The following is a 25,578-nucleotide window of genomic DNA, read 5'->3' on the forward strand; positions in this document are numbered from 1 at the left end:
CAACCAAACAAGAAGTTAATAGCCACCATATAAACATAACATTCCTTATAACTTTTTCTGTGTTAAATAAATTTATAACAAAACTCTTCCTTGCCCAAGTCTACGTGTCAACACCTTATTTTGAATCTCTGCTCAAAGACAGTAAAAATCTATTGGCCCCTGCCTATCCGTATAAAGTTGACGGTTTCTGTACAGTGACTCCTTGGTTTGCTAGTACTCCAAAAGCTACACACGGAAGCTACAATTTACATCCAGTGTGTTCCCTGCCTCGCCTCCTCTCATGTCTGAACTCCAAATGCTACCTATACTCATCTCCGCACTCCCTGTAGCATAATGAGACTGTCAAAGCTTTCGTCTATGAATTTTAGGTGACCCCAGAACCAGCAGAAGATGTGTTGAGACTAAACTTGGGTTGCTCACTCTGGCTCTCGCACATCAGCAACTACCTTAAAAGGAGAACTATGGGGTTAAGGCTTTTCCCCATAGTTCTCCTTAGGGTAACGGGAGGACACAAACTCAGCGTTGGCGTATCGGAGCGGGGAATCCAGCCCCACCCTCCGTGACAGGATCGAGAGGTGAGCGAACGCCGGTATGTGTTCGCTCACCTCCCGATCTACTGAGCCGACCTGTGACAGTCTCATTGTCACAGGTCGGCTAGAACTATGAGGTGAGTGAAAAGCAATCACCTCATACTTCTCCTTTGAGCCCGATTTGAACTTTCAGGATGATGAAGACAGTACATAAAGGCTACAGGTAATCAAACCTAGTGTTTTTTTCTTCCTTCTTTGCAGATCCATTCACTTTATTAGGTACACCTACCTAATGCAAAAACCAAACAGCAAGTCGGTCTGCTGTGCAGTACATAAAAGCATGCCGACGCGCCAAGAGGTTGACTTGAGTTGATGTGTAACTTAAGAAACTCAGAAACTGCGGACCTCTAGGGATTTTGAAGCAATGCAATCTCTGAGGGATGGTGGGGAAAATCAAGCGATGTAGATTGGCGGGTGAGAACAAAAGGAGAAAAGAAGTCCACAGCCAAGCCCTCTTTACAACGAGAGCTATAAGGAGGTGTTGTGCAACCTCCTTCAACATGTTGGGCAATCTCTTTGTGCTAAATGTCTGTAAAATTGTTAAATGCTTCAATTAAAAACTATTTAAGAGACTAAACATAACCCAGTTGGGTTTAGATTTACTTAAAATTACAGTGGACATGGCATCACCAAAACGAGACAATGGTAAATTGGGAAGACATTGTCTGGTCTGGTGGACTTTGTCAGGTCTGGTGGACTTTGTCAGGTCTGGTGGGCGTTGCCCTGTCTGGTGGACATTGCCCTGTCTGGTGGACATTGCCCTGTCTGGTGGACGTTGCCCTGTCTGGTGGACGTTGCCCTGTCTGGTGGACATTGCCCTGTCTGGTGGGCAATGTCCCATCTGGTGGGCAAGGTCCCATCTGGTGGGCGTTGCCCTGTCTGGTGGACATTGCCCTGTCTGGTGGGCAATGTCCCATCTGGTGGGCATTGCTGCAGTATGCAGATAGTAGAGTAAAAATTTGGTGTAGAGCACAAAGGACTAAGGAATGTAGACAACTCAGGCCTGCATCAACATTTAAGGCCGGTTTCAGGCATAATGGTGGCACACATGTTCCTTTAGCACACACCATAAGCCCTTTAATACCATCTAAGCATCCTTTTCATAGTCTCCCTTAGTACTGACCATGTGCACCTTATTGAGGTTTACAAGATAGGTGTACCCACAAAAGTGCCAATAAAGTGCCCAAGTTTAGGAGCAGTGATAAGTAGCTTCAGTAAGCACCAACCCATGTGGCGCAGGGCCCTATCCATTCTGGAGGTATGCAACCTAGAAGTCAGTTTTTCATCCTGAACCATCTTTTAGGCATGGTGAAGAAAATAGGCTCTGACTAGTCTGCCCTCCGGTCCTATTGGCTTTGCCCTCCCCAGTTTATTTCTAATAAGAAATTGCAACGCTTGCTTATGTTAATTTGCACAATTCACATTTAAAGGATTAGTCCACCCAAAAAGGTATAGCTCTGTGCTCAGTATATGTTAATGTGTTCTACCCCTGTCTGCCCCCTACTGTCTTTTTAAAGATCTCAGTACCCAATGGGGTAATTCTCCCTGTCTCATGCCTCTGCATATTTGAAACAGGGTTGTTCTTCTTAGATGTGTAGTCATGCTCCCCTGGCTGGATTCTTCATAGGAAGATATGAAGGAGACATATCTATGTTAGAGTCTCAGGGTGAGAATCATAGCGGTATCACATGTTTTTATATATATATATATTATATTCATTATGTAAGAGCTTCCAAAGCATCCTACAAAACTTTAAAGCCACAAGGCATAGGAGGTGGGCAGAGATTACCTATGGATCTAGCAGTTAGTGATCTCCAGTGATTACATAAGTGCACTGCAGCATAGAAATCAATACTCTATCAATGAATACCTTAAATTGCACATGTATATGGAATAACTGCCTTCTTTGTTGTTCTCAGTCCTTGCCTGCAGTTACAGTGCAGGCATAGCTATTCTCAATGTAAACAAAGCACTGTTTACATTCTCCTGAAGCTTTGATAACAGCTATCAAAACACAGGGAAAGAAAAGACAGGTAGGAGGTCATGTTTGAAACATTTCTTGAAATCCACGGGACAGATTTCCCTGCACGCTCTGTTCAAATAGCGACCTTTCTAGTGATAGAAATGCTATTTGTCTTCATCGCAATCTTATAGAATCCCCAAGTTTATCTACATTCAGCTTATCCAAATGTATTTTTCCAAATGTTTTTACTGCCCTTTTAAACTGTCACGTAAGCCGGCAGCTTGGGAACTAAGTGCAGAGATCAGTGAAACTCTCCAGCATTTACCTAACAGCAAAATATCCATTTTGGGTGGACTGGCCCTTTAAGGAGTTAGCGAACAACTTGATCTGCCAGCACCCACCCCAAACCGAGTTATTGTTTTTAAAGAGAACCTCCCCTTCAAATTAACTCCCTCCCTGGAAAGCCACCTGCATCCTCCCGGCATGGCTCAGCATATGCTTATTCAAGATGTGATTGGATGCAAAGAGCTGGCCACACTCAGGACAAGGCAGAGGTCTCTGCGGCAAGTGGATCTTCTCATGGCGGACCAGGTCTGACTTCTTGATGAACCTCTTGCCACACTGCGAGCAGGGGAAAGGCTTGACGCCCGTGTGGATGCGCCTGTGCATGAAAATGTTGGACACGCTGGTAAAGCGTTTGCCGCAGTCCGGGCACGCGAACGGCCTCTCCCCGGTATGTATGCGCTCGTGCCTGACCAGGTCCGGCTTCCGCGAAAAGCTCTTCCCGCAATGGGAGCAGGAGAAGGGCCGCTCGCCTGTGTGGATGCGCTCGTGGATGACGAGGTAGGAGGCGCTGGCGAAACACTTGCCACACCCCGAGCACACGTGGGGCTTGCGACCGCGGCACAGCAGCTGGTGTTTAGCCAGGTTGCTGCTGTTCGAGAACGACCTTTTGCAATCCGGGCAGTTGTACATTGGCGGCGTGGCGTAACCGAGCTCGCTGTTAAAGTTCTCGCCATACTTCGCGTAGTTCAGCAAAGTCTGGCTTGTGCTTAATTTTTCGGAACTAATCGAGTCCTTGCTATCCTCTTCTATGCAAACATCCACAAACGCCTCCTGGGCCTGTTCTTGTGGCTGATAACCCTCCACACTGTCCGCCTCTTCACGTTCCATCTTTATGTGGGTGGCACCAAAATTGACATGCAAGTTGTTGCTGCGGCTCGCTAGTGCCCCACCCGCTGTACCCTCCTGTATATGTTTCACAGGTAGGTATATTTCTTGAAACGAGAGGCTTTCCTCTTCCCACGTAACCAGTTCCTGCTTGATACTGGTTAACTCATCTTGAGTGAAGTCTGCGGGGGTAAAGACATTGCTGAAAATGACGTTCTTGGCTTCCTCTGAGGTTTGGGTGGGCCTGTACGGCCCTGGCCTGCCGTCGGAGGCCGCATATATGTCCATGTGGGTGACACTTCCCTCCGGGCATAAAGAAGGAACCTCGATGATACAGTCTGATGGGTATTCAATCTCGGTGTGATTTAGGGCCGTATGACTTTTCTTGTAGGAGGAGACACAACTTGGGTGCCACACAGACTGACGGTCATTAACCTCCGCAGATTTCTGAGCCGTTGACGCATGAGAATGACTTCTAACCATGTTGCCTTCCATCTCGCTTTCGGGTTCGATGGTCATCAGGCAGTCGTCGTCGTCGTCATCAGAGCAATTTGGTTCGTCAAGAGGTTCCGGCATTTCCGTTATAGGATCTTCAGCCGTGGAGTAAATGACATCATCGTCTTCACAGAAAGGAGACCCTTCCCGGTTGTGGTCAAGTTCCGTCTGCGTGTATTGTGTACACTTGGGTGCGGTAGTTGCCTCATGCTGACCCAAGTTTGGCGCCTCTGCAAGTTTATCGGCACGGTTTTTTGTCTTCGGCTTACACAGGCCTGAGATTGGATGTTTGCTAAAGCATACTGTGTGCGTTTTAAGGTCATCTGACTTATCTGGAAACAAATGGAGAGAAATTAGGATTAGAAGAAAAAAAAAACGTGTCAATTTCCACCTAAACTAAAGTTCTACCTATTATGTTTTAAGTCACTTTTTTTTTTCGTTTGTATGTTTTAAGCTGATGTTTTATTATTGTTTTTCTTTCTATTACTTTAAAAACAGTCTTTTTCCCCCAAATAAACTATTAATAAAAGGGTGCACCCTTGACATAGGATTCACAAGGCGTTTTGGGTTTTCTGGTCGGTGAGTATAGCTGCTTGCTTTCAGGCTCCTTCTCTCTAATTGAATTGTTGCACTGAGTCACAGAGAAAGGGGAGGAGTGAAATGAGAGGGGGGATTCATTGCTCGGACTACAGATGTAGTTGTCAAATTTCAGCTTTTTTGGCTTTTTACACCAAAGTAGATAAGTGGAGCCTTGTAACGATGTGTTAAAGGAGAACTATGGGGTTAAGGTTTTTCCCCATAGATCTCCTTAGGGTAACGGGAGGACACAAACTAGCGTCCTCCCGTCACCCTAGGCTCAGTATACCGCGAGCTGCAGCTCGCGGTATACTGAGACGCCGCAGTATACCACGAGCTGCTGCTCGCGGTATACTAAGACGCCGCAGCTGAAGCGGATCCCGACAATTGTGCCGGGATCCGCCCAGCTGCGTGATTGACAGCTGGCTCTGCCTATCTAGAGGCAGAGCCAGCTGTACCCGCCCCCTCCCCCGTCCGCTGGCGGATCGGAGCAGGGAGGGGGGAATCCAGCCCCTCCCCTGTCATGGCAGAGAGCCGTGACAGGATGGAGAAGTATGCGAGCGCCGGTATGTGTTCGCTCACCTCCCGATCTACTGAGCCGACCTGTGACAGTCTCATTGTCACAGGTCGGCTAGAACTATGAGGTGAGTGAAAAGCACTCCCCTCATAGTTCTCCTTTAAGTATCCAAGAGCCCAACCTGATGGTGAAAATGAGAATATAAAGTATCCGTAGGCAATATTCGAAATGTATCTCGCTTTCTCAAGTTTAGGATTCTGAGTAACTCTTAGCTTACCTCGAGGGGTGAAAAGCTTTGGATTTTCCACCACCACGTCCTCATAAAGATCCCGGTGTCCTTCTAGATACTCCCACTCCTCCATGGAGAAATAGACAGTGACATCCTGATACCTTATAGGAACCTGACACACACAATGATACAGTCACCATATAGAGCCACATGGGATAAGCTCAACTTTGGGTCTATCACACACCTTTCAGTGCTCCTTCCCCCAAACCAACCCCTTTCCCCTAACCCTCAGAGACCCCCCCCCCTTCCAGCAGTATATTATATACTTTTGAATTTTATACCATTTTAAGTTCCTCAGGCTAGTCACATGAAGCGCAGACTTATCTTCCGGGAGAGGAAATTCTTCAGTGATGCAAAGAGTGGTACTGCCACATTAACATCAGTAGCACCCTCTGCACCATTACAAAGTAAATGTAGGGTGCTGCGGTCACACGTTTATGGAGGGGTGGGCACATGAAGCTCTGTACACCCAGGATTTCCTCAGTCTTCTTTGTTGAATGATTCAACCTGTAAGACTGAGGACATCTTGTGGTAAAAACTAAGAACTGAGCGGGAAAGCTCTTAAATAAGTAATCCAGGCAAAGAGAAAAAAAAACGTACCCGTGCAGTGGAGCTATCTTCACACTCGATTTGTCTAGGGGACTCAATAAAGTTTTTTGACTTAGCTGATCCTGGCTCCCACGGCGGTCAGCGCTCACCTCTCTTTATTTCCATTCCCTTGGAGTCCCCAGGTCTAATGCAAGTCCATGGACCTGCATAAGACGTGATGACATCATGGGCCCTTAGACCACCGAAGTCTGGGGGAGAAGAGGCTGCGGGGAACGGTCTAGAATCCTGGAGGGAGCCAGTAAGACCAAAGATCAGCTAAGTGACAACAGCTTTAAAGGAGAAGTATGAGGTGAGTGCTTTTCACTCACCTCATAGTTCTAGCCGACCTGTGACAATGAGACTGTCACAGGTCGGCTCAGTAGATCGGGAGGTGAGCGAACAGATACCGGCGTTCGCTCACCTCTCGATCCTGTCACGGCTCTCTGCCGTGACAGGGGAGGGGCTGGATTCCCCCCTCCCCGCTCCGCCAGCGCTGACTGGCGGAACGGACGGGGGAGGGGGCGGGGTACAGCTGGCTCTGCCTCTAGATAGGCAGAGCCAGCTGTCAGTCACGCAGCTGGGCGGATCCCGGCATAATTGTCGGGATCCGCTTCAGCTGCGGCGTCTCAGTATACCGCGAGCTACAGCTCCCTATATACTGAGCTTACTGTGACGGGAGGATGCTAGTTTGTGTCCTCCCGTTACCCTAAGGAGAACTATGGGGAAAAGCCTTAACCCCATAGTTCTCCTTTAATAGTGTCCCCTAGACAAAATGAGCACTTATCCCTTGCAGCGCGGGTGTAGCTCCACTACAAGGGTATGTTTTTTGTTTGCCTGGGGCACTTCTTTAAAGAAAACCTGTCATGACAGAAACATGGAAGCCATTACTGATCCCCCCTTCTGAAAATGCTATCTGGCTGGCCTCCCAGGGGCATATGGCTAAATTCCCTGAACCAAAATACTGCCTATTAGCCTCTTTATAAAGTGTTCGCCCAGCGTGTATCTGTGCAAACATCATGCGCAGGTCATTACTGCCAGTAGATGGAGCCGAGGAGCAAAGGAATGTCCTATGTTCCTTGGCGCCATCTTGTGGCAGAAATACTGCGCAAACATCATTTGCCCAGATACACGCTGGATGAATGCTTTATAAATCAGGCGCTATAGGAATGGATTTTATTTTATTTTTTTAAGGGTGAACGGAGCATTTTTTGGCTAACAATTGATTTGGCAGCGAAATAACGGACACCACTTTCTCTGAAATCAGCCGCAAATATAGCCATGATGAAATTTGCTTGTCGGGGACAGCGCTGGAGACAATGTCAGGGACACCGCTGGGGACAATGTCATGGACAGCGTTCCTCTATTCCTCAATATCTCACCTTCCTTGCTAACAAGGGGCCGTATTTCAGATGTGGCCTTACAAGCGATATACACAAGGACAATACTATAATAGCAGCATGTGCTTACATCTCTTTGTCCGCCACCTACTTGACATCCCTTATATTACTGTACTGGAAAATGTCCCAGAATTCCCGGTACCGCTCACCTCTCCTGTCAGCAGCTCAATGATCTTGTTGGTGACTTCTAGAATCTTCTTAGAGTTGATCCTTGTGGACCGCCCGGGCAAGTGAGGGTGGCTGCCGGGTGTCACTTGTGAGCTGGACTTATTAACAACAGTATAACCCTAGAGAAACATTATTATATTATTTTATTATATAGCAGAGCAATTAAAAATGTAAGCGATATTTTTCTATAGAAAATAGATCTCTAACCAAAACATGTTTCCTAGCGTTGAATAGAATCAGGATGGGTTGGGCCTTCAAAAGAGGAAGTGAGGGGAGTCTCCAATTGGGACACCTATTCCAGTGACAATCCAATGGGGACACCTGTTCCAGTGACAACTGTCCGAGAGAGGACTGCTTTATGGGCAGCGGATCTAACTGTTCCCAATGTTTTCCCTTTAAATTTGGATCGTGTGTGGAAAGGTCAGAACCGCTCTCAGGTTTGTTTGGCTCTCTGACCCCTCTCCGAGATGAGTAAGGTCACCTCTCCAATCAGGTTAATAGAGATAAGAACGATGTCATGTGACCTCCCAGAATCCTCCTCACCTCTCCGGTCTATGTTTTATTAATAGAGATGAGTGATGTCATGTGACCCTCCCAGAATTCTCCTCACATCTCTGGTCAGGTCTGTGTATTATTACTAGAGATAAGAGAGATGTCATGTGACCTCCCAGAATCCTCCTCACCTCTGCGGTCAGCTCTGTGTATTATTAATAGAGATAATAGTGGTGTCATGTGACCTCCCAGAATCCTCCTCACCTCTCCGGTCTGTGTTTTATTAATAGAGATGAGTAATGTCATGTGACCACCCAGAATCCTCCTCACCTCTGCAGTCAGCTCTGTGTATTATTAATAGAGATAAGTGTGATGTAATTTGACCTCCCAGAATCCTCCTTACCTCTCCGGTCGGGTCTGAGTTTTATTAATTGCTGGTCTGGGGCAGCTCACAGACCAGTAACTACTAGACACAGTGACCTCTACAGTCAGGTCTGTGTTTTATTAAGAGAGTGATGTAATTTGAACTCCCAGAATCCTCCTCACCTCTCCGGTCAGGTCTGTGTTTTATTACTAGAGATAAGAGTGATGTCATGTGACCTCCCAGACTCCTCCTCACCTCTCCGGTCAGGTCTGCGTTTTATTACTAGAGATAAGAGTGATGTCATGTGACCTCCCAGAATCCTCCTCACCTCTCCAGTCAGCAGGTAGATGATCTCCAAGGTGAGGCTTAATATCCTCTCAGTCACGTGACTCTTGTCCATTGTAAGTGAACAACTAGGCAACTTTGAGCCGGTCCAATTGTTCTGTTTGTGCGGCAGCGGAATGTCTTGCTGATGGGCAACAGAAACCTAAGTTGGAACAATTGCATTTCACTTAATATAATCAGTCTCAGTTTTTTCCTTAAAGTGGAGCTTTACCCCAATTTTTAAAATGACAAACAATCACACCCTTAGAAAGGTTTAGTGATAACAATCTACAAACACAGACTTCTAGATAATTGCCGGCTTTGTATTCTTTGCATTCCTTATTTCTCTTTTCTTCCCCAGTCTTCTGGCAGTGGCCATGTTTACTAAGGGCAGATTACTAGCTCTCCTTTTACTTCCTGGATTTCTGGCACATGTGACTACGACATGTGACCATGCACATCATTTCAGGGGAGGAAACCGCCTTTCCCTGAGATCTCGTGAGATTACAGATGAGATTTCCCAGCACTGCTCTGCTGATGACAAGGCAATCCCAGTGTGCATTGCTTTGCCAAACTGAAGTCATTTTGCCGTTTCAAAGCAGGAAGTGAACGCTCTGCAAGTGTAAGTATTTCACAATCACAGCATTTTACATCTGACATGTCTATGTTATTATTAATCATCATACTTAGGAGGGATGCATTAATAGAATTTGATTTTTGAGTGTAAAGGTCCGCTTTAAAAGACACCATATTGCTTTAAAATGAGTAGATGCTAAAATTACTTAAAGCACCAGTCCACCCACAAGGGATGTTATAGTTGGAGCTCCATGACCTGACTCAGCCTTTGGTTTCTAATGTGTCTAGGATACTCCGCAAGATCTCCATTCCATAATTCCTCACTCTTGTTCTTGTTCACCGGGGAGTTTTGGGTGTTCCCATCTACCGCTCCAGATCCTCTTGTTACATTCTCCATAATATAAAATAAGTACGAATACAGAAAGGATGGTGACAACCCCTCGTAATGGGCACAGCAGGTGAACAGGGCTGGGAACTTTATCAATAGAGTGCCAGAAAGATAGAAGAGATGGTCAGGGGGTTTAAACTTTTTAGCATCTACCAAAACAGCCATTGTGAAAAAAAAAAGTGCTCGCTGTGCTGTGTGCCTACAGGGGTGGACAAATAATTATGACATTCGGGAGCCAGGGCTATTTTTAAGAGCCACCTCCATTGACAGGTGAAAACCTCAAAAGTTAGGCACCAGCTAAAGTTTTAAAGGAACATTGGTGACCTGGCACCTGGAAATTGTCCAGCCCTGTTCTATTCATATGGGTCACTCTCTTTTGGATTGTTAGGGTCATCTTGAGTAGGGATTAGCTCAGGTGTGGACTGAACACGGTCCTCCAAACCAAGAACTTCCATGGGCCATCTACCCAATCAACTGTGGGCTGGGACATTCCCCACCCCATGGCTGCACATAAACAAAGGGTTGGGATGTTTGTGCTAAGATCATTGACCTCATATGGCCACATTACATCAATTTCATTGACCAAATGTAGCCATGTGGTCAATAAGGGTGGTCTATAAGGTCAATGACGTCACTGCATCCCGTCCCTTTGCTTACGATTGGGCAGACAGCAGAAGGAGCTTCATCTCTGTGTTCTGAGGAGCTCTTTCTATTTTTGGGAATTCATAAAATACACTTTTGGACTCTCAGTACATGGGTTTGGTGCCCTTTCTGGTTCAACTACATATAGACTTCCCTAATTGGGCAACACCTATCTCAGAGAGCACCCCAGCTTTGTGGAGAGCTGCCGAACCGGCCATTTTGTGTTCAAATAAAGACTTCTTACCTACATACTAAGGATCTGTGCGTCAAGCCCGAATAAGAATGGAGTGAGCAGCACTCATGTGCAGTAGGCCCAGAGCCAAGATGGACCCTTTTTTTAAGTGTAAAATCTGTGTGGCACCAGGAAGGGGCGCAGAGATTTTCTAGAGGGGCCAAAAGTATTTAGCTATACGGGAATGTTTTAAAGCATAGCTTCACAGAAAGTGAAGTTGTCCTTTAATAAAGACATGTCTGTGTAGGTAATTTCTCCAGGTCATGATATACACTATATTGCCAAAAGTATTGGGACCCCTGCTTTTACACGCACATGAACTTTAATGGCATCCCAGTCTTAGTCCGTAGGGTTCAATATTGAGTTGGCTCCGCCCTTTGCCGCTATAACAGCTTAAACTCTTCTGGGAAGGCGTCCACAAGGTTTAGGAGGGTGTCTATGGGAATGTTGGACCATTTGTGAGGTCAGGTACTGATATTGGAGGAGAAGGCCGGGCTCACAGTCTCCGCTCTAATTCATCCCAAAGGTGTTCTATCGGGTTGAGGTCAGGACTCTGTGCAGGCCAGTCAAGTTCCTCCACCCCAAACTCACTCATCCATGTCTTTATGGACCTTGCTTTATGCACTGGTGCGCAGTCATGTTGGAACAGGAAGAGTCCATCCCTAAGCTGTTCCCACAAAGTTGGAAGCATGAAATTGTCCAAAATGTCTTGGTATGCCGATTCCTTAAGAGTTCCCTTCACTGGAACTAAGGGGCCAAGCCCAACCCCTGAAAAACAACCCCACACCATCTTCCCCCCTCCACCAAACTTTACACTTGACACAATGCAGTCAGGCAAGTACTGTTCTCCTGGCAACCGCCAAACCCAGACACGTCGGATTGCCAGACAGATAAGTGTGATTTGTCACTCCAGAGAACACGTCTCCACTTCTCTAGAGTCCAGTGGCGGCGTGCCTTACCCCACGGCATCCCACGCTTTGCATTGCACTTGGTGATGTAAGGCTTGGATGCAGCTTCTCAGCCATGGAAACCCATTCCATGAAGCTTTCTACGCACTGTTGTTGTGCCAATCTGAAGGCCACACCAAGTTTGGATGTCTGTAGCTATTGACTCTGCAGACAGTTGGTGACTTCTGCGCACTTCAGCATGCGCTGACCCGCTCTGTCATTTTACGTGGCCGACCACTTCGTGGCTGAGTTGCTGTTGTTCCCAGTTGCTTCCACTTTGTTATAATACCAGTAACAGGTGACCGCGGAATAAGAAGTAGCCAGGAAATGTCACGGATAGATTTATTGCGCAGGTGACAACCTATCACGGTACCACGCTTGTAGTCACTGTGCTCCTGAGAGCGACCCGTTCATTCACCAATGTTTGTAGAAGTGTCTGCATGCCGAGGTGCGTGATTTTATACACCTGTGGCCATGGAGGTGATTGGAACACCTGAATCCAATGATTTGGAAGGCTGTCCCAATACTTTTGGCAATATAGTGTAGCTCATAGTAGTCAACAGGACTCAGCTCTGAGGAAATGACTTGTATCGGGTGCAAAGTGTCTTCAACATTGGAGAACAAGTCCAGTTGGGTGCGACTACTACAAGGTATACTTCTTTAATCCTTACAAAGACAGAAGACCTAAAATGTACTCCTGGTGTCCAACACCCAAAAGAATTACAGATCAGGGCTGGTAGTCCATAGGAGAATTACATACGTGGCCTAATTTCCTAGCTGGTCATCCCAGCATAGAATGTCACGGTCACCCCAGGAGTACATTTTAGGTCTTCTGTAACTGCAACAATTGGAAAAGTATACCAAGTAGTAGTATTAGTCACGCTCAACTAGACTTGTTCTCCATTGTTGAAGATGTTTTACTTCTGATCCAAGTAGCTTCCTGAGAGCTGATAAAACCAACCACATGGAGAAGTTTCTATAGTCCTACCCTAGGGTAACAACGCTGCTTCCGTATACATACAGTACAGAGAAGGAGCGTTGTCACCCTAAGACAGGAAGAGTGTTACTGGCCGGATCACCGGAGGACAATAACGGGAAATAAGCAAGAAAACGAATGCAGCCAACACATCTCAGAACTACCGTAGTAAGCTGCAATATTTAACATTTCTGTCCTTGGGTTTAGATACACGGATATCTCAGTGTATGGTGGACGCTAGCGACCCCTCAACAGTTTCTTCTGTCTTTCAGGAACACCATTGGGCTCTCCAGTCTGCCGTCATTACTGGGAAGTCTCACTCATTTTCTATTATGGATAATGCAACAGCAGGAACAAGAAAGCTTTAAGGTGAACAGGAACAGAGCTGGGATGTCTCGCCACTGGAGTCTAATACGGTGTTTCCCCCGAAAATAAGACACTGTCTTATATCCCCCCCAATAAAAAAACACTAAATTTTATTTTCAGGGAATGTCTTATTTAAAAAAAAAATGTTTTAATGTCAGAAGTTCCCTCAGTGACTGAGGCTCAGTCACCTCACCTCACTCCGACCCCACTGGCCATGCAGCGCTGTGCCGCTGCCTGCTCGGAAATGTAGTTTTCTGCCGGGCGGCAAAAGCCGAGGCAGACAGGTGTCTGCTGATTTCGTGACACGGGCGCTGCGGCGTGGCGGTTAGTCCCCGCCGTGTACTCTGGTTACTCTCTGGGCTGCCCCCACCCCCAAATGACAGAATACCAGGGCCCTGGCTGCGCCCCCTCCCAACCTCGCGGTGATTCCTTTTTCATTGACTAACGGCATGAAATGTTTTGCGGTCCTTGACCGCCCACAGAGTGAGTTTTATACATGCAGACTCCAGGAGACCAGCTGCTCATATAATTGTACGTGACTCCCGGACCCCTGGCTGGCTGCTTGGATGACGCAAAGCATGTGCGCCCCCTCCCAGCCTCGCCCCGCCCGTCCTACGGCCCTGCCAGCGGTGCAGACAGTGGAAGTACATGCTACCGTACCACCAAACTAGGTCTTATTTTCGGGGTAGGTCTTATATTACAGGAATCTCTAAAGATAGCGCTAGGTCTTACTTTCGGGGAAACACGGTAGATATAAGGTAGGTGACGCGGCCCCGACCAAACCCCCAAAACTGAAATGTTACGTTTACATGGGTGAAATCCTTTGAATAGAATTAATGCTGAACTCCGGGATAAGTCTAGATAAAATAGTTGTGTATTCTTCCTTAAATTTTGAAGGGTTTTGTGTATTTCTTCCAGATCTGTGCAGTAATCCAGTGTGATACTTCCTGTAATAAAGACTCTCCTTGTGCAGGGTGACTGGTCTTATATCCGCCCCCTCCTGTAATACAGACCGGTCACTGCTGCTCTCTCTTCCTGCACAGTGTGACAGGTCTTGTATCCGCCCCCTCCTGTTCTGTAGCCTGTAGTGGGTGGATCCCTCCCCACAGCTCTGCTCTCAACACAGCGATGATGTCACCGCTACTTTTTCAAGGTAGTATCTAGGATGGCAAGGGCATTTGGGGCACACAAAGTGTATTTATAGCCTTTGTGGCTATTGAGGAACGTATTCAAATAAAGCTTTTTGTGCCCAGAGTTCAGCTTGAATTGAATAACGTCTAGTAAGTACAACAGATGCCCACTGAACCATGAGACTCTGTATTTCAGAATGCATTTCCTGTTTGCAGTTTGATCACAATGCCTTCTGTCTTATATAGCCCCCTCAGAATTCCCACAGGCAGAAATGATTGACAGATGAGGATACAGCACCAAACAATGCTTACCTTCCAAGCATGAATCAGATAATAGGCACAGCATATATGGGAAATACAACCACCTCCATAACACTGCAAGCAATCACCCTTAAACAGCACCCTGGAAGTGATCTTACCCCAGCAGAGGATTCTGGGACTTGTAGTACATTGGCTTCCACTTCCTGACACCCAAAGAGACAAAACACCACAATTCGCTAACTATTGAGGTAAATAATATAACTACAGATAATATTAAAACAGGACCGACGAAAGTCAGCTATTTTTCCTCCTTATAAATCGATTAAATACTATTCAGCCATTCTGTCCTTACTATAGGATTCATTTTTCTGTGGCTCAATTGCCTTATTATGAATGGAACATTGGCTTCAAGAAAATGGCGCTTACCTCAGACTACGATATCGAGGTTTGGAGACATTTTTCTCATAGCTTTCTATACAGTGTCGCGCTTCTTCCTTTTCAGCATTATTATTTAAAACGTCAAAATGGTTTTCTGTGGGGCCTGGGTACTTTCATTCAGGCACTATAAAGCTGAGTAAATATTACAATATTTATAAAGCATATCATTTGAAATAAATAAATCCTAAGATTTCAGATATTGCTTTCATTTCCCACTTTTGATAAACGTAAGCTCCTTTGGACCTCTCCATTGCTTCATGTTAGCTGAAAAATGATAGAAAGGCCTACGCCAAAATGGCGCTGGATCTTCTTCAGCGGAGACACAGCAGAACAAGGAGGGTTTTCCTTCTCTCCGTAGACTTTGCGCCTCCCCGTGAGACTTGACCAGACTCGGGTCTTCAGGAAAATGGCCGAATAGGAACTCTGTTTACTTCTTTAAATGGGAATCCCTGGCTTAGCTGCTAGAGTTGAGATGATTTGGCCTCTAGCGTTTACTATTGGATATCAATGAGAACGAGGCTCGAGACGCAGACAGGAAGTTTATTCCAAACTAATATCCGGTGTGTAAGTTATGTCAAAGCAGGAGCTGTCCCACTGCTGGCTTCAATGTCTTCTTCTCCGACCTGAGGCTGGGAAACATTGTATGTAGGTGAGATGGGGAGACACATCTGCTATCTGTAGTGGCTGAGCCTGTGGGCAAGGCTCAGCTGGGCTCATGGCTGCCAGGAATATTAAATGCCCATTGTGTCAGGGGCAGAGGTGATCCTTCCTGCCTTCTCTTTGGAAGGATATTACACGGGGGAGGGGCAAATCAATTGAATGTACTATTTTTGTATGTGGATCTGATATTCTATAACCTGATTGTTGCTTTGTGTATTCCAAGTTCGGGGAGCTGTTTATTTTTGTCTCTGGTATAGGGGCCTATGTCTAGCAATCCTTGGCATCCCTCCGGGTCGCACTTCGCCCCCCGTTTGCATAGGTCACTTTTTCAGTTATTTATATGATCCAGAAACGATTCGTAAGCATCATCTTTAATTCTGAACATGAACTTGGTATTTAATTCCTACTAAGGATACCAATAATATTAATAACAACCTATTGATCCTGCCAGAAACCCAGTGGTGTCCTTTGCACTCTGCATTGAGATCTCAAACAATGTTAGGACAACAGAATAACGCCCCTCTAGAGGTGAGAAGGGGGGGGGGGGGGTCTTCTATCGTCCTGTCGTAGGGCATGGATGAGTGAACTAATATGGGATTCAGTCTGTCCATTGACAAAGCTAGAGAAAACCTCAAAAGTTTGGCTCCAACTGTAATTTGGCTATCTGGCTCCCGAGATTTGTCTAGTCTTCTCCTAGGGTGACAACACTGCTTATTCATGGAAACAGTAGGGTGATGTCTTCTTATCTTGTCATAACTTTGCCCTCTTTCCCTCCCGTAGCCGTCATCCGCCCTCTCCCCTCCCGTAGCCGTGTCATCCGCCCTCTCCCCTCCCGTAGCCGTGTCATCCGCCCTCTCCCCTCCCGTAGCCGTGTCATCCGCCCTCTCCCCTCCCGTAGCCGTGTCATCCGCCCTCTCCCCTCCCGTAGCCGTGTCATCCGCCCTCTCCCCTCCCGTAGCCGTGTCATCCGCCCTCTCCCCTCCCGTAGCCGTGTCATCCGCCCTCTCCCCTCCCGTAGCCGTGTCATCCGCCCTCTCCCCTCCCGTAGCCGTGTCATCCGCCCTCTCCCCTCCCGTAGCCGTGTCATCCGCCCTCTCCCCTCCCGTAGCCGTGTCATCCGCCCTCTCCCCTCCCGTAGCCGTGTCATCCGCCCTCTCCCCTCCCGTAGCCGTGTCATCCGCCCTCTCCCCTCCCGTCGCCGTGTCTTCCGCCCTCTCCATATTTTCTGTGTAAAATACGCAGAAACACATTGCCGGGACGCATCTCGGGTCCATTCTGTTTTTGCGCATCTTTACGCAGTGCAAATATATGGCTCCATACGCAGCGTATTGTACGGCAGTGTTGCAAGAAACTCTATTTTTCAGGAATGTCAATTTTGCTGCTATTTATAAAAGTTTTTTTGTGTGGTTCAAAATGGAAATGTATCTGCAGTTTTGTTGTTATGAAAGTGTTTTTTCTCAGTAGATGGGGTTTGGCCAATTTCAATGTGCTTTCAAGTTTGATATTATTTTGTATTTAACAATTTAAAAATCGATTTTATGTAATTTTTTTTTTTTTTTTTACAGTAATCTCATAGAGTATTGACCTGTTTATGGCTGGCCCCAGAAATAAGAACTACTTCAAATATTTACATGTATTTATTTTTATGTTTTTTGGTTTAATTAAATTGAACATAGTATATCTAAAGCAGACCTTCTGTCTTTAATCGCATTGGTTGTTTGTAGAAATCTTCTTGAAGTTGTTTCACGTTGAACCCCCGCCTTACAGAGTCCCTGAAGATGGAGAAAAACAGAGATCATGTGGCTAAGAAGATATTAAAGCTTACCCTAAAGATCATCTACCTGCTGACCGGAGAGGTGAGGGAATTCTGGGAGGTCACATGACATCACTCTTATCTCTATTAATAATACACAGACCTGACCGGAGAGGTGAGGAGGATTCTGGGAGGTCACATGACATCACTCCTATCTCTAATATTAAAACACAGAGCTGACCGGAGAGGTGCAGAGGATTCTGGGGGGTCACATGACAACACTCTTATCCTTATTTATAAAACACAGACCTGACCGGAGATGTGAGGAGGATTATAGGAGGGTCACATGACATCACTCTCTTAATAAAACACAGACCTGACTGTAGAGGTCACTGTGTCTAGTAGTTACTGGTCTGTGAGCTGCCTCAGACCAGCAATTGTCTTAGCAGTCCAAGGACTAATAGGAGTGAGTTTAGAAGATTTTGAATAGTCATGCTGTCATTTACAATGGGTTAAGCAAGACAGAATATCCCATCTATCCCATCTATCCCATCTATCTATGAGCTGATATTGTTTAAATGAACCACGTCTACATACAGTATAACATTGAGCCATGTCCTCATTTTTAGGACTATGGGCCTATCCACAAACAATGCGTTTGCAACACACCCCAAAACAAAAGCCAGAGCCTCATGATGGAGCCTCCACCTCCTTCCCCAATCCCTGAGCGTAGCAATGACCAGAAAATCCTAGAAGTCACCAACAAGATCATTGAGCTGCTGACAGGAGAGGTGAGCAGTGATGGGAATTCTGGGACATTTTCCAGTAATAGAAGGAAGGTGTCTGGATGGTGACTGTATCATTGTGTGTCTCAGGTCTCTATAAGGTATGAGGATGTCACCATATTTTTCTCCATGGAGGAGTGGGAGTATTTAGAAGGACACAAGGATCTCTTCGAGGACATTGTTGTGGATGATCGGCAGCCCCTGACACCTCTTGGTAAGAATTTTGATTTCCCCCTTTCTTTCAAATACTAAAACAATAACATACACAAGACATGTATTGCTGTGTAATACATTGCTTAGGGCCAGTCTGCCCAAAACTGACCTGTCATAAACATTAACCCTTTATGTGGCTGCATAGGGTACGTGTTTGCTTTACAAAATTATGCTCTTATTTTGAATATAAAGTTTTCCGACCAAAACAAAAATGCTTCTTCGTGTGACCTAAAGCTTAGAAGAGAACTATGGGGTAAGCTTTTTACCCCATAGTTCTCTTAAGGGTCTCAGGAGGACATATACTAAAGTCCTCCTGTGACCCAAAGCTCAGTATATAGCGAGCTACAGCTCATTACATACTGAGACCGCCGCAGCCGGGACAGATCCCGACATTACTGTCTAGATCCACCCAGCTGGCTGATTGACAGCAGGTACTGCCTATCTAGAGGCAGAGGCAGCTGTGCCCGCCCCCATCTATTCCTCCAGTCAGCGCTAGATGATTGGAGGGGGAACCCTGGGGGAGCGGTGACTGATGGTCACCACTCTCTGCAGAGAGATGATTGGAAAGTGAGCGAGCGACGGTATGTGTTCGCTCACTTCCCAATCTATAGAGCCGACCTGTGACAGTTTCATTGTCACACGTCGGCTCTAACTATGAGGATGAGTAAAAATCGGTCGCCTCATAGTTCTCCTTTTAAATCACATGGTCTCCAGCTCGCAGAAACATTGTAGCTGGTAGGTTGCCAACAACCCAGCACCAGGTAGGTCTCTAAATGGGGAGATAGCACTGCAAACAAGCAGATAGTGACCTCAAACACACTTAGAATCCCCAACCATAACCCTTGTTATGGTCCAGTCACTTAAATTTTTCATCATGTGAACCCTAACAGGTAATCTAGCACCTACTGCAACCCGAAAAATAACCCACAACCCTAAAATATAAATGTCAGGGCAGTACATGCTCATTTCTTGTATTTTATCATTTTAAAGACCCTGCAGGTACAGAAAAATAGAAAGAAAATGTGTAACTTTAAAGTGTATTTTTAAGTCTGAGAATACAGTGTAAGCGATGTTTAGAATATATAGATACACTGTACAGTAATACCTTGGTTTACGAGCATAATTCGTTCCGGAAGCATGCTTGTAATCCAAAGCGCTTGTATATCAAAGCGAACTTCCCCATAGGAAATAATGGAAATTCAGATGATTCGTTCCACAACCCAAAAATATTCATATACAAATGATGACAATACTGTAATATAATACTGTACAAAATATAAAGACAAATAAAGCAATTACCGGTATACCTTTGTGGCTGGTGTGAGGGGGACAAGAGAGAGAGGAGGATTATTGTGTAGGACGACTTTCACTATCACTAACGGAATCACTGCTATCTCTTGACTCAATGGAATCTTTTTCATTTCGTGAAACCTTAACAAGGAATCTATCCAATGTGACATTGTGTTGTCGTTAAACAGACTCATCGCTCACACAGCTACAGCCTTATTCGGGTGGCGCTTTTCTACAAAATTTTGCTCTTATTGCAAGACATTTCTTTGTATATCAAGGCAAAATTTTTCAGAAATGTTTGCTTGTCTTGCAAAACGCTCTCAAACCAAGTTACTTGTAAACCAAGGTATTACTGTATGGCTAAAAGTAGGTGGACTCTTGACCATGATACCTACTATGTGGGCACCTCTCCAAATGAATGAGTTTTAAGTGTCTCCAGTGAAGGGTACTGTTAATGCTACAGCATACAAAGACATCGCAGACATTTGTGGGCTTCCAACATTGTGATAACAGTTTGGGGAGGGATTATTGTGCCCCGTACACAAAGCCAGCTCCATAAAGACATAGTTTGACGAGTTTGGTGTTTAGAAACTCAAGTGACCTTCACAGTGCTCCGACCTCAACCCTACTGAACACCTTCAAAACTAATTATAATGCAGATTGCGAGCCAGGTCGCCTCATCAAATATCTGTGCTCAACCTCACTGATGTTGTTTTGACTGAAAGGTTGGAGGGAAAGGGATGGAACAACTCCATATTATTGTTCATGGTTTTGGAGTGATATTTCCAACGAACAAGTTGGTGTCATGGTCCAGTGTCCACTAGGGATCTGCCAAAACATATCAGCCGAAAATGGCACTTATGGCATAATGCCGAAAGTGCCATTTTCTGGCCGATACAGCGGTGCATCCTATTCTCTCCACCCCCCTGGGCCCTGCTCCGTGTCCCAGCAGGAAGGAGAGAAACTCACAGGCGGCCAAGCACCGCGGGTGGAGAGCACTTTGAGTGGCCGGCGTCTCTCCTCCCTCCTGTGTCAGCGAGTCAGGAAGGAGAGCGGGTACAAACACTCAGTCATCAGTGAACGCTGAGTGTTTGTACATAATTGAGGACATGGTATGGTTACTATATCCTCAATTATGAATGAATGGGAAGTGCTCTATATCACTTCCTGTTCATTCATGATTGTGGTTATAGTAAACACACTCTGACCTCATGTAATGAATGGACAGGAACACTCATAGAGGATTTTTGTTCATTTATAACAGGGGGTGCAGAAAAAGAGTGAGGTTTTGGTTTTGACATTTTAATTTCGGTGCACCTCCTAGTGTCCACGAATTTGCAGCTGTATAGGTATGTGTGGGTATCTGTGTGCATAATACACTGTATATTTGCAGTCTGTTTTCTGAAGCAGTTCCATGATTTGCTTTTCCTAAAGGAGACTCCATTACCTGCAATACACCAGAAAGATCTCCTAGTCCTGTCTATGCACAAAATTGTTTAGAGAACGTCGTCAACGTATCGCAACAAACTGAAGTGGAAAATGGTAGTATTACCCGAGATCCTAAAGAGAAAGACGACCATGGGTCTGTAAATGAAGATTGCGGTGTATCAAAGGACTGTAGGCAGGAAACAGATCATCCTCCTAAAGGTTTAAAACACAATGTTGGCCATATCGCTAAAGATCCTAGACAGGAAGCCGGCTACGTCCAAGACGATAGCGACCAGGACGTTGATCAAATCCAAAAAGACTGTAGGAAGGAAATTGACCTAATCCGAAAAATTTGCAGGCAAGAGGTTGAGACGATGTTGAAGGATTGTAAACGGGAAATCGAACGCATCCAGGACTGCAGACAGGAAGTCAACTGCCTCCCTAGAGATTGTAAACAGGAAGCTGGCCACCTTTTAAGGGAGGGCAGACAGGAAGTCGACTGCATCCCTAGAGATTGTAAACAGGAAGTGGTCGGCATCTCCAAGGATTGCAGGCAGGAAACTGAACGTACCTCAGTGGATTGTAAATTGGAAGTTGACACCACCTTAAAGGACTGTAAACAGGAAGTTGAACATATTCCAAGAGACTGTAGGCGGGAAGTTAACGCCATGCCCAAGGACTGTAAACGAGAAGCTGAGCGAAATTTAAAGGACTGCAGATGGAACTCTGGCCATGTCCTGAAGGACTGGGAGCAAGAAGACAATGAGGTTCAGCAGTATTACGAGGTAGAATCATCTAAGAGACGGATGGGTATTGGAGAGACTGCGCTTCTTTATATTCATTCTTTCGCTTTTTTTTCCCTTCCCCAACAGGATGAGCAACTGAAAGAAGTAAAAATTGAGATCTTGTCAGATGATGAGTGGGATGATGAAGAATGGGATGAGTCATATAAGGAAGGAGAAAGTCCTATTTATATTAACACAGGTGAAAAAAAATTATAGTTTAATACCTGGACGGCCACAATCTATAGATGAACGTTCTCAGGCATGGCTCCTTGTGCTAAGACGTTAGGTGGACCATGGACGTCAGATGGACGTTAGGTGGACATTAAGGTCCATCTAAAGGCTTTTCTTCTTTAAAATCAATAAGTACCTACCGCCTTGCAAACCTTTGCAGTTACTGAAGCTGACTATACATTGAGCACACACTTGTCTAATAGAAGTTACTGTCAGGCAAAAGACTGTAGACGGGAGGTTAATGCCCATCTCCCATGAACAGTGCCTCATCCAACCAGCGAGCAAGGCGGTGAAGTTAGGTGTTGCCAACCGTTGATTGACAAGCTACAGGCTTGGAAATTTGCGTTGACAGCACTGTTGCCCATGGCCACATTATGCGCCAGTTTATATATCACCGTGGCTCCAAGGGGGAATTTGCTAGGACAGGCTGAGCTTTGCAGCCCTAATACAGGAAGTGTAAACTTGGTGGTTCTTCTGGCAAGATCAACCCGTAATTACACAGCAGTTCAGTTTTTTCCCCCCCGTTTTTTAAAGGTCTGACAGCCTTTCTGACGTTGAGGGAATATATAACATATGCGGTTTTATAGTTCTACGTTAATCTATGTTTGATTTTAGAACTAGGAGTATACACCTGTGAGCACTGCTGGTTCTGAGACTGCACTGTCACTGACAGCCGCTTGGCTACACTAAAGATTGGGGGGGATTTATCAAAACTGGAGCATAGAAAATCTGGAGCAGTGCACCATGGCAACCAATTTGCTTCTCTGCTTCATTTTCAAAGCCTAACTGAACAAAGTAAAGTGAGATGCTGATTGGTTGCCGCAGGCAACTGCTCCACATTCCGTCTGCTCCAGTTTTGATAAATTACTCTCAGGGAGTCAATCACCAAGGTTCAAAATTACCATGAATGGCAGCCCATGGTGGAGATCACATGAGGTATGTTTGCAAACCAATCTGCCTGCCTCAGCTGTCAGAGAGAAGAACACTTGACAGTTGTGCAAAAAAATAGGGCTGTGGAAATTAAAGATTAATTTCTCGATTAATCGTTAAACTTTTTGATCGATTAAAATTATTTGGTCGCTAATGAAAACACTCGCCTCTCCGCCGGCTTCCAGGAGTCCCGTCATCGATCTGGTGATGTCACGGACATCGACGTCACCGGACTCCTTCCCCAAGTGGCTCCGTCGGCTAACGAAGGGAAGGATGGAGGAGTCCGGTGACGTCGATGTCCGTGACGTCACCGGACTCCTCCCCCCCCCTTCGTTAGCCGACGGAGCCACTTGGGCCGGTGAGTTTGCCCAAGAAGCTTTCTGCACGAGCGCCAGCCAAGGCATTGTCCTATACACATACAGCACAGCAATGAAGTCATAAAATGAACTAGGATCACAGTAATCCAGCACGTTATTATTCTGAGTTGCCCCACTCGAGCGGCGGCCATATTGAGTGTGGCACGTGAGATTAATAACGTGCTGGATTAGTGTGATCCTAGTTCATTGTATTACTTCATTGCTGTGCTGTATGTGTATAGGCCAATGTAGTTGGATCTGTATGTGCGTTTATAATTAATCGAAATTAATCGATTTTAAAACAGATTCCGATTAATCGAACACGAAAATGTTTATCATTACCAGCCCTACAAAAAAAATAATCCAAAAAGCTTTTAATAGAGAATACAAAGGGAGGCCACAGAGGCCCATCTAAAGGCCAGATGACCCAAATGTCTGTGGCAACCACCAGAGGTTAGTAGGGCTGAGGGTAGCTAATCACCAGAGTTGATCGCCACGCATAGAGCTGAATACACGGGTGAAACACATATGCGAGAGCTGTTTTCACCTGCCAGAGGATTTGCGTCCATCCATTCTTGAGATTTACACGGCTCCTGTTTTCCTCTGCTGCAGTTATTTAACATTCAAAGGTCTTGTCCTTCCTCCAGCCTGTGACTGGACAGTGAAAGGAGAAGCAGCAGACTGATGACCGTTGTCATTCTGCTCTCGCCTTCCTTATTCACACAACTGACTGGCTCCTTCTGCTGCTTCTCCCTCTCCCGGCCCGAGGTCTGCAAGAGGCTCATACTAAGTCAAATTCCGATGCACATTTTACTCAGGTAGGCAAATTCCTCACAGAGATATTGTCATTGACTGACACTGCTAAGTTTACCCTGATCATGAAACGGTTGTATGGAAAATACTGAAGATAGATAAGGAAATATAATACACACTCTACTATTCTTAAATCAGACCTAGTTGGAAGAAGCTATGGAACCTTGCATAGAACTTAGTGCTTACCTGTTGACCACCACCATGGAAAGCCACCTCCATGAAGTTCCTGCACCAGTCTCTTGCCCCTTGTACCACATGCAGCCATCAGAAATGTTTGTCTGAGCCTTTTACTTCAATGGCAAATGCAGGAAAACTCTCTATTGGGCAACAAAAGCAAGGAGAGTTCCGGAGGAACTTGACACCATGCTAGCATGGAGAGGCGTCACCTTTTGAATGTGCAGGCCCGTCCTTCCTATCCTTGGTTCTCTACTGAGGTATTCAGGTCAAGATTTCCAGTGTCATCACCTGTACTTCTGTCCTGATAGGCGACCTTTAAAGGAGAACTATGAGGTGAGTGCTTTTCACTCACACCAATAACCAGTCACAGGGTGGCCATCACAGTCCCATAGAATGGCAAGGATGATTTATCATCATTCATCATCCACTGCTCATGGGAAACCAGACCACATTGATGTATGTGTAGGACACACTACATTTTATACATTACTCCTCGGTCACATGTTTGTATCCTTCCCGCAGATGAATCCAGTGGCGGAAATACACCTGAGAAAAGTACCCAAAATCTTTACATTGATTGCACAGAAGATGATTATGAGTCCTCACAGGATTATCAGGTATGATCATTAAAGTCTAAAGCCAGATCTTCTTTTTTGGATGGAGCAGGGAAGGGTTTAGACCAGGGGTCTCAAACTCAATTCCCTCGAGGGCCAATCGCCAAATTTAGTTTCTCCCATGGGGGCGGCTCGCCAAATTTCTTACTTTAACTATATGCAATATGGTACTACGGACCCCAATACACACACAATAAGGTCCCATTCATATGTGTAGGTTTAGGTGCGATTTAGGGATTCCTGCATCAGGAACTTGCGTTTTCCTGCAGCAGGAATCCCTAATCTGGCGTTTACAAGCGGCCGATGTCACCTTTTCGAGTTAATGATCAGGTGACAGCAGTTGCATGGATACTCCATGTAATGATATGTGATACTATTACATGCGGTTAGAAAACACTCTCCCTGGATGCACAATCATTGAGTCCAGGGAGAGTGATTGATTCCTAACCGAATGTAATCCTATCACGTATCATTAAGTGTGGTGTGCCGGCGTTTCCATGCAACTGCTGTCACCTGATCATTAACTTGAATAGGTGACAGCTGCCGCTTTTAAACGCCAGATTAGGGATTCCTGCTGCAGGAAACGCATGTTCCTGATGCAGGAATCCCTAATTGAACCTACAGATACAGGAGTGAATGGAGTCTAATACACTT

The 25,578-nt window shown here is 45.7% G+C and overlaps 2 protein-coding genes across 2 annotated transcripts in view; one reads left to right on the forward strand and one right to left on the reverse strand.

Annotated features, from left to right (window-relative positions):
* Positions 1-2,997: 2,997 nt before the first annotated feature.
* LOC108797719 (gastrula zinc finger protein XlCGF48.2-like) lies at positions 2,998-14,585 on the reverse strand. Its single transcript, XM_018569371.1, has 6 exons — positions 14,503-14,585; positions 8,938-9,096; positions 7,735-7,872; positions 5,666-5,712; positions 4,756-4,832; positions 2,998-4,550 (listed from the first exon to the last, which is right to left on the reverse strand). Exons 2-6 carry the CDS (start codon positions 9,007-9,009, stop codon positions 2,998-3,000), a joined length of 1,887 nt encoding a protein of 628 aa, XP_018424873.1. The 5' UTR covers positions 9,010-9,096; positions 14,503-14,585.
* An 867-nt stretch (positions 14,586-15,452) lies between these two features.
* LOC108797720 overlaps positions 15,453-25,578 on the forward strand; it is a 14,648-nt gene continuing 4,522 nt past the window's right edge. The window contains exons 1-7 of the mRNA XM_018569372.1: positions 15,453-15,538; positions 17,274-17,405; positions 17,932-18,093; positions 18,178-18,301; positions 21,025-21,803; positions 21,891-22,002; positions 24,833-24,927. Of these exons, the coding sequence (XP_018424874.1) occupies positions 17,328-17,405; positions 17,932-18,093; positions 18,178-18,301; positions 21,025-21,803; positions 21,891-22,002; positions 24,833-24,927 (1,350 nt within the window). The 5' untranslated portion in view covers positions 15,453-15,538; positions 17,274-17,327. The remainder of the gene's footprint in view (positions 15,539-17,273; positions 17,406-17,931; positions 18,094-18,177; positions 18,302-21,024; positions 21,804-21,890; positions 22,003-24,832; positions 24,928-25,578) is intronic.

This window comes from Nanorana parkeri, unplaced genomic scaffold (genome assembly GCF_000935625.1).
Source record: "Nanorana parkeri isolate BGI_ZX_2015 unplaced genomic scaffold, ASM93562v1 scaffold1326, whole genome shotgun sequence".
NCBI classification, from domain to species: Eukaryota; Metazoa; Chordata; class Amphibia; order Anura; family Dicroglossidae; genus Nanorana; species Nanorana parkeri.

Excerpts from the sequence above, each read along its gene's own strand:
- LOC108797719 (XM_018569371.1), bottom strand. The coding sequence starts at position 9,009 with ATGGACAAGAGTCACGTGACTGAGAGGATATTAAGCCTCACCTTGGAG. Across the intron at positions 5,713-7,734 it reads TTGAGCTGCTGACAGGAGAG|GTTCCTATAAGGTATCAGGA; the intron begins GTGAGCGGTACC and ends TGTGTGTGTCAG. Across the intron at positions 4,551-4,755 it reads TTGTGAATCCTATGTCAAGG|ATAAGTCAGATGACCTTAAA; the intron begins GTGCACCCTTTT and ends ATTTGTTTCCAG.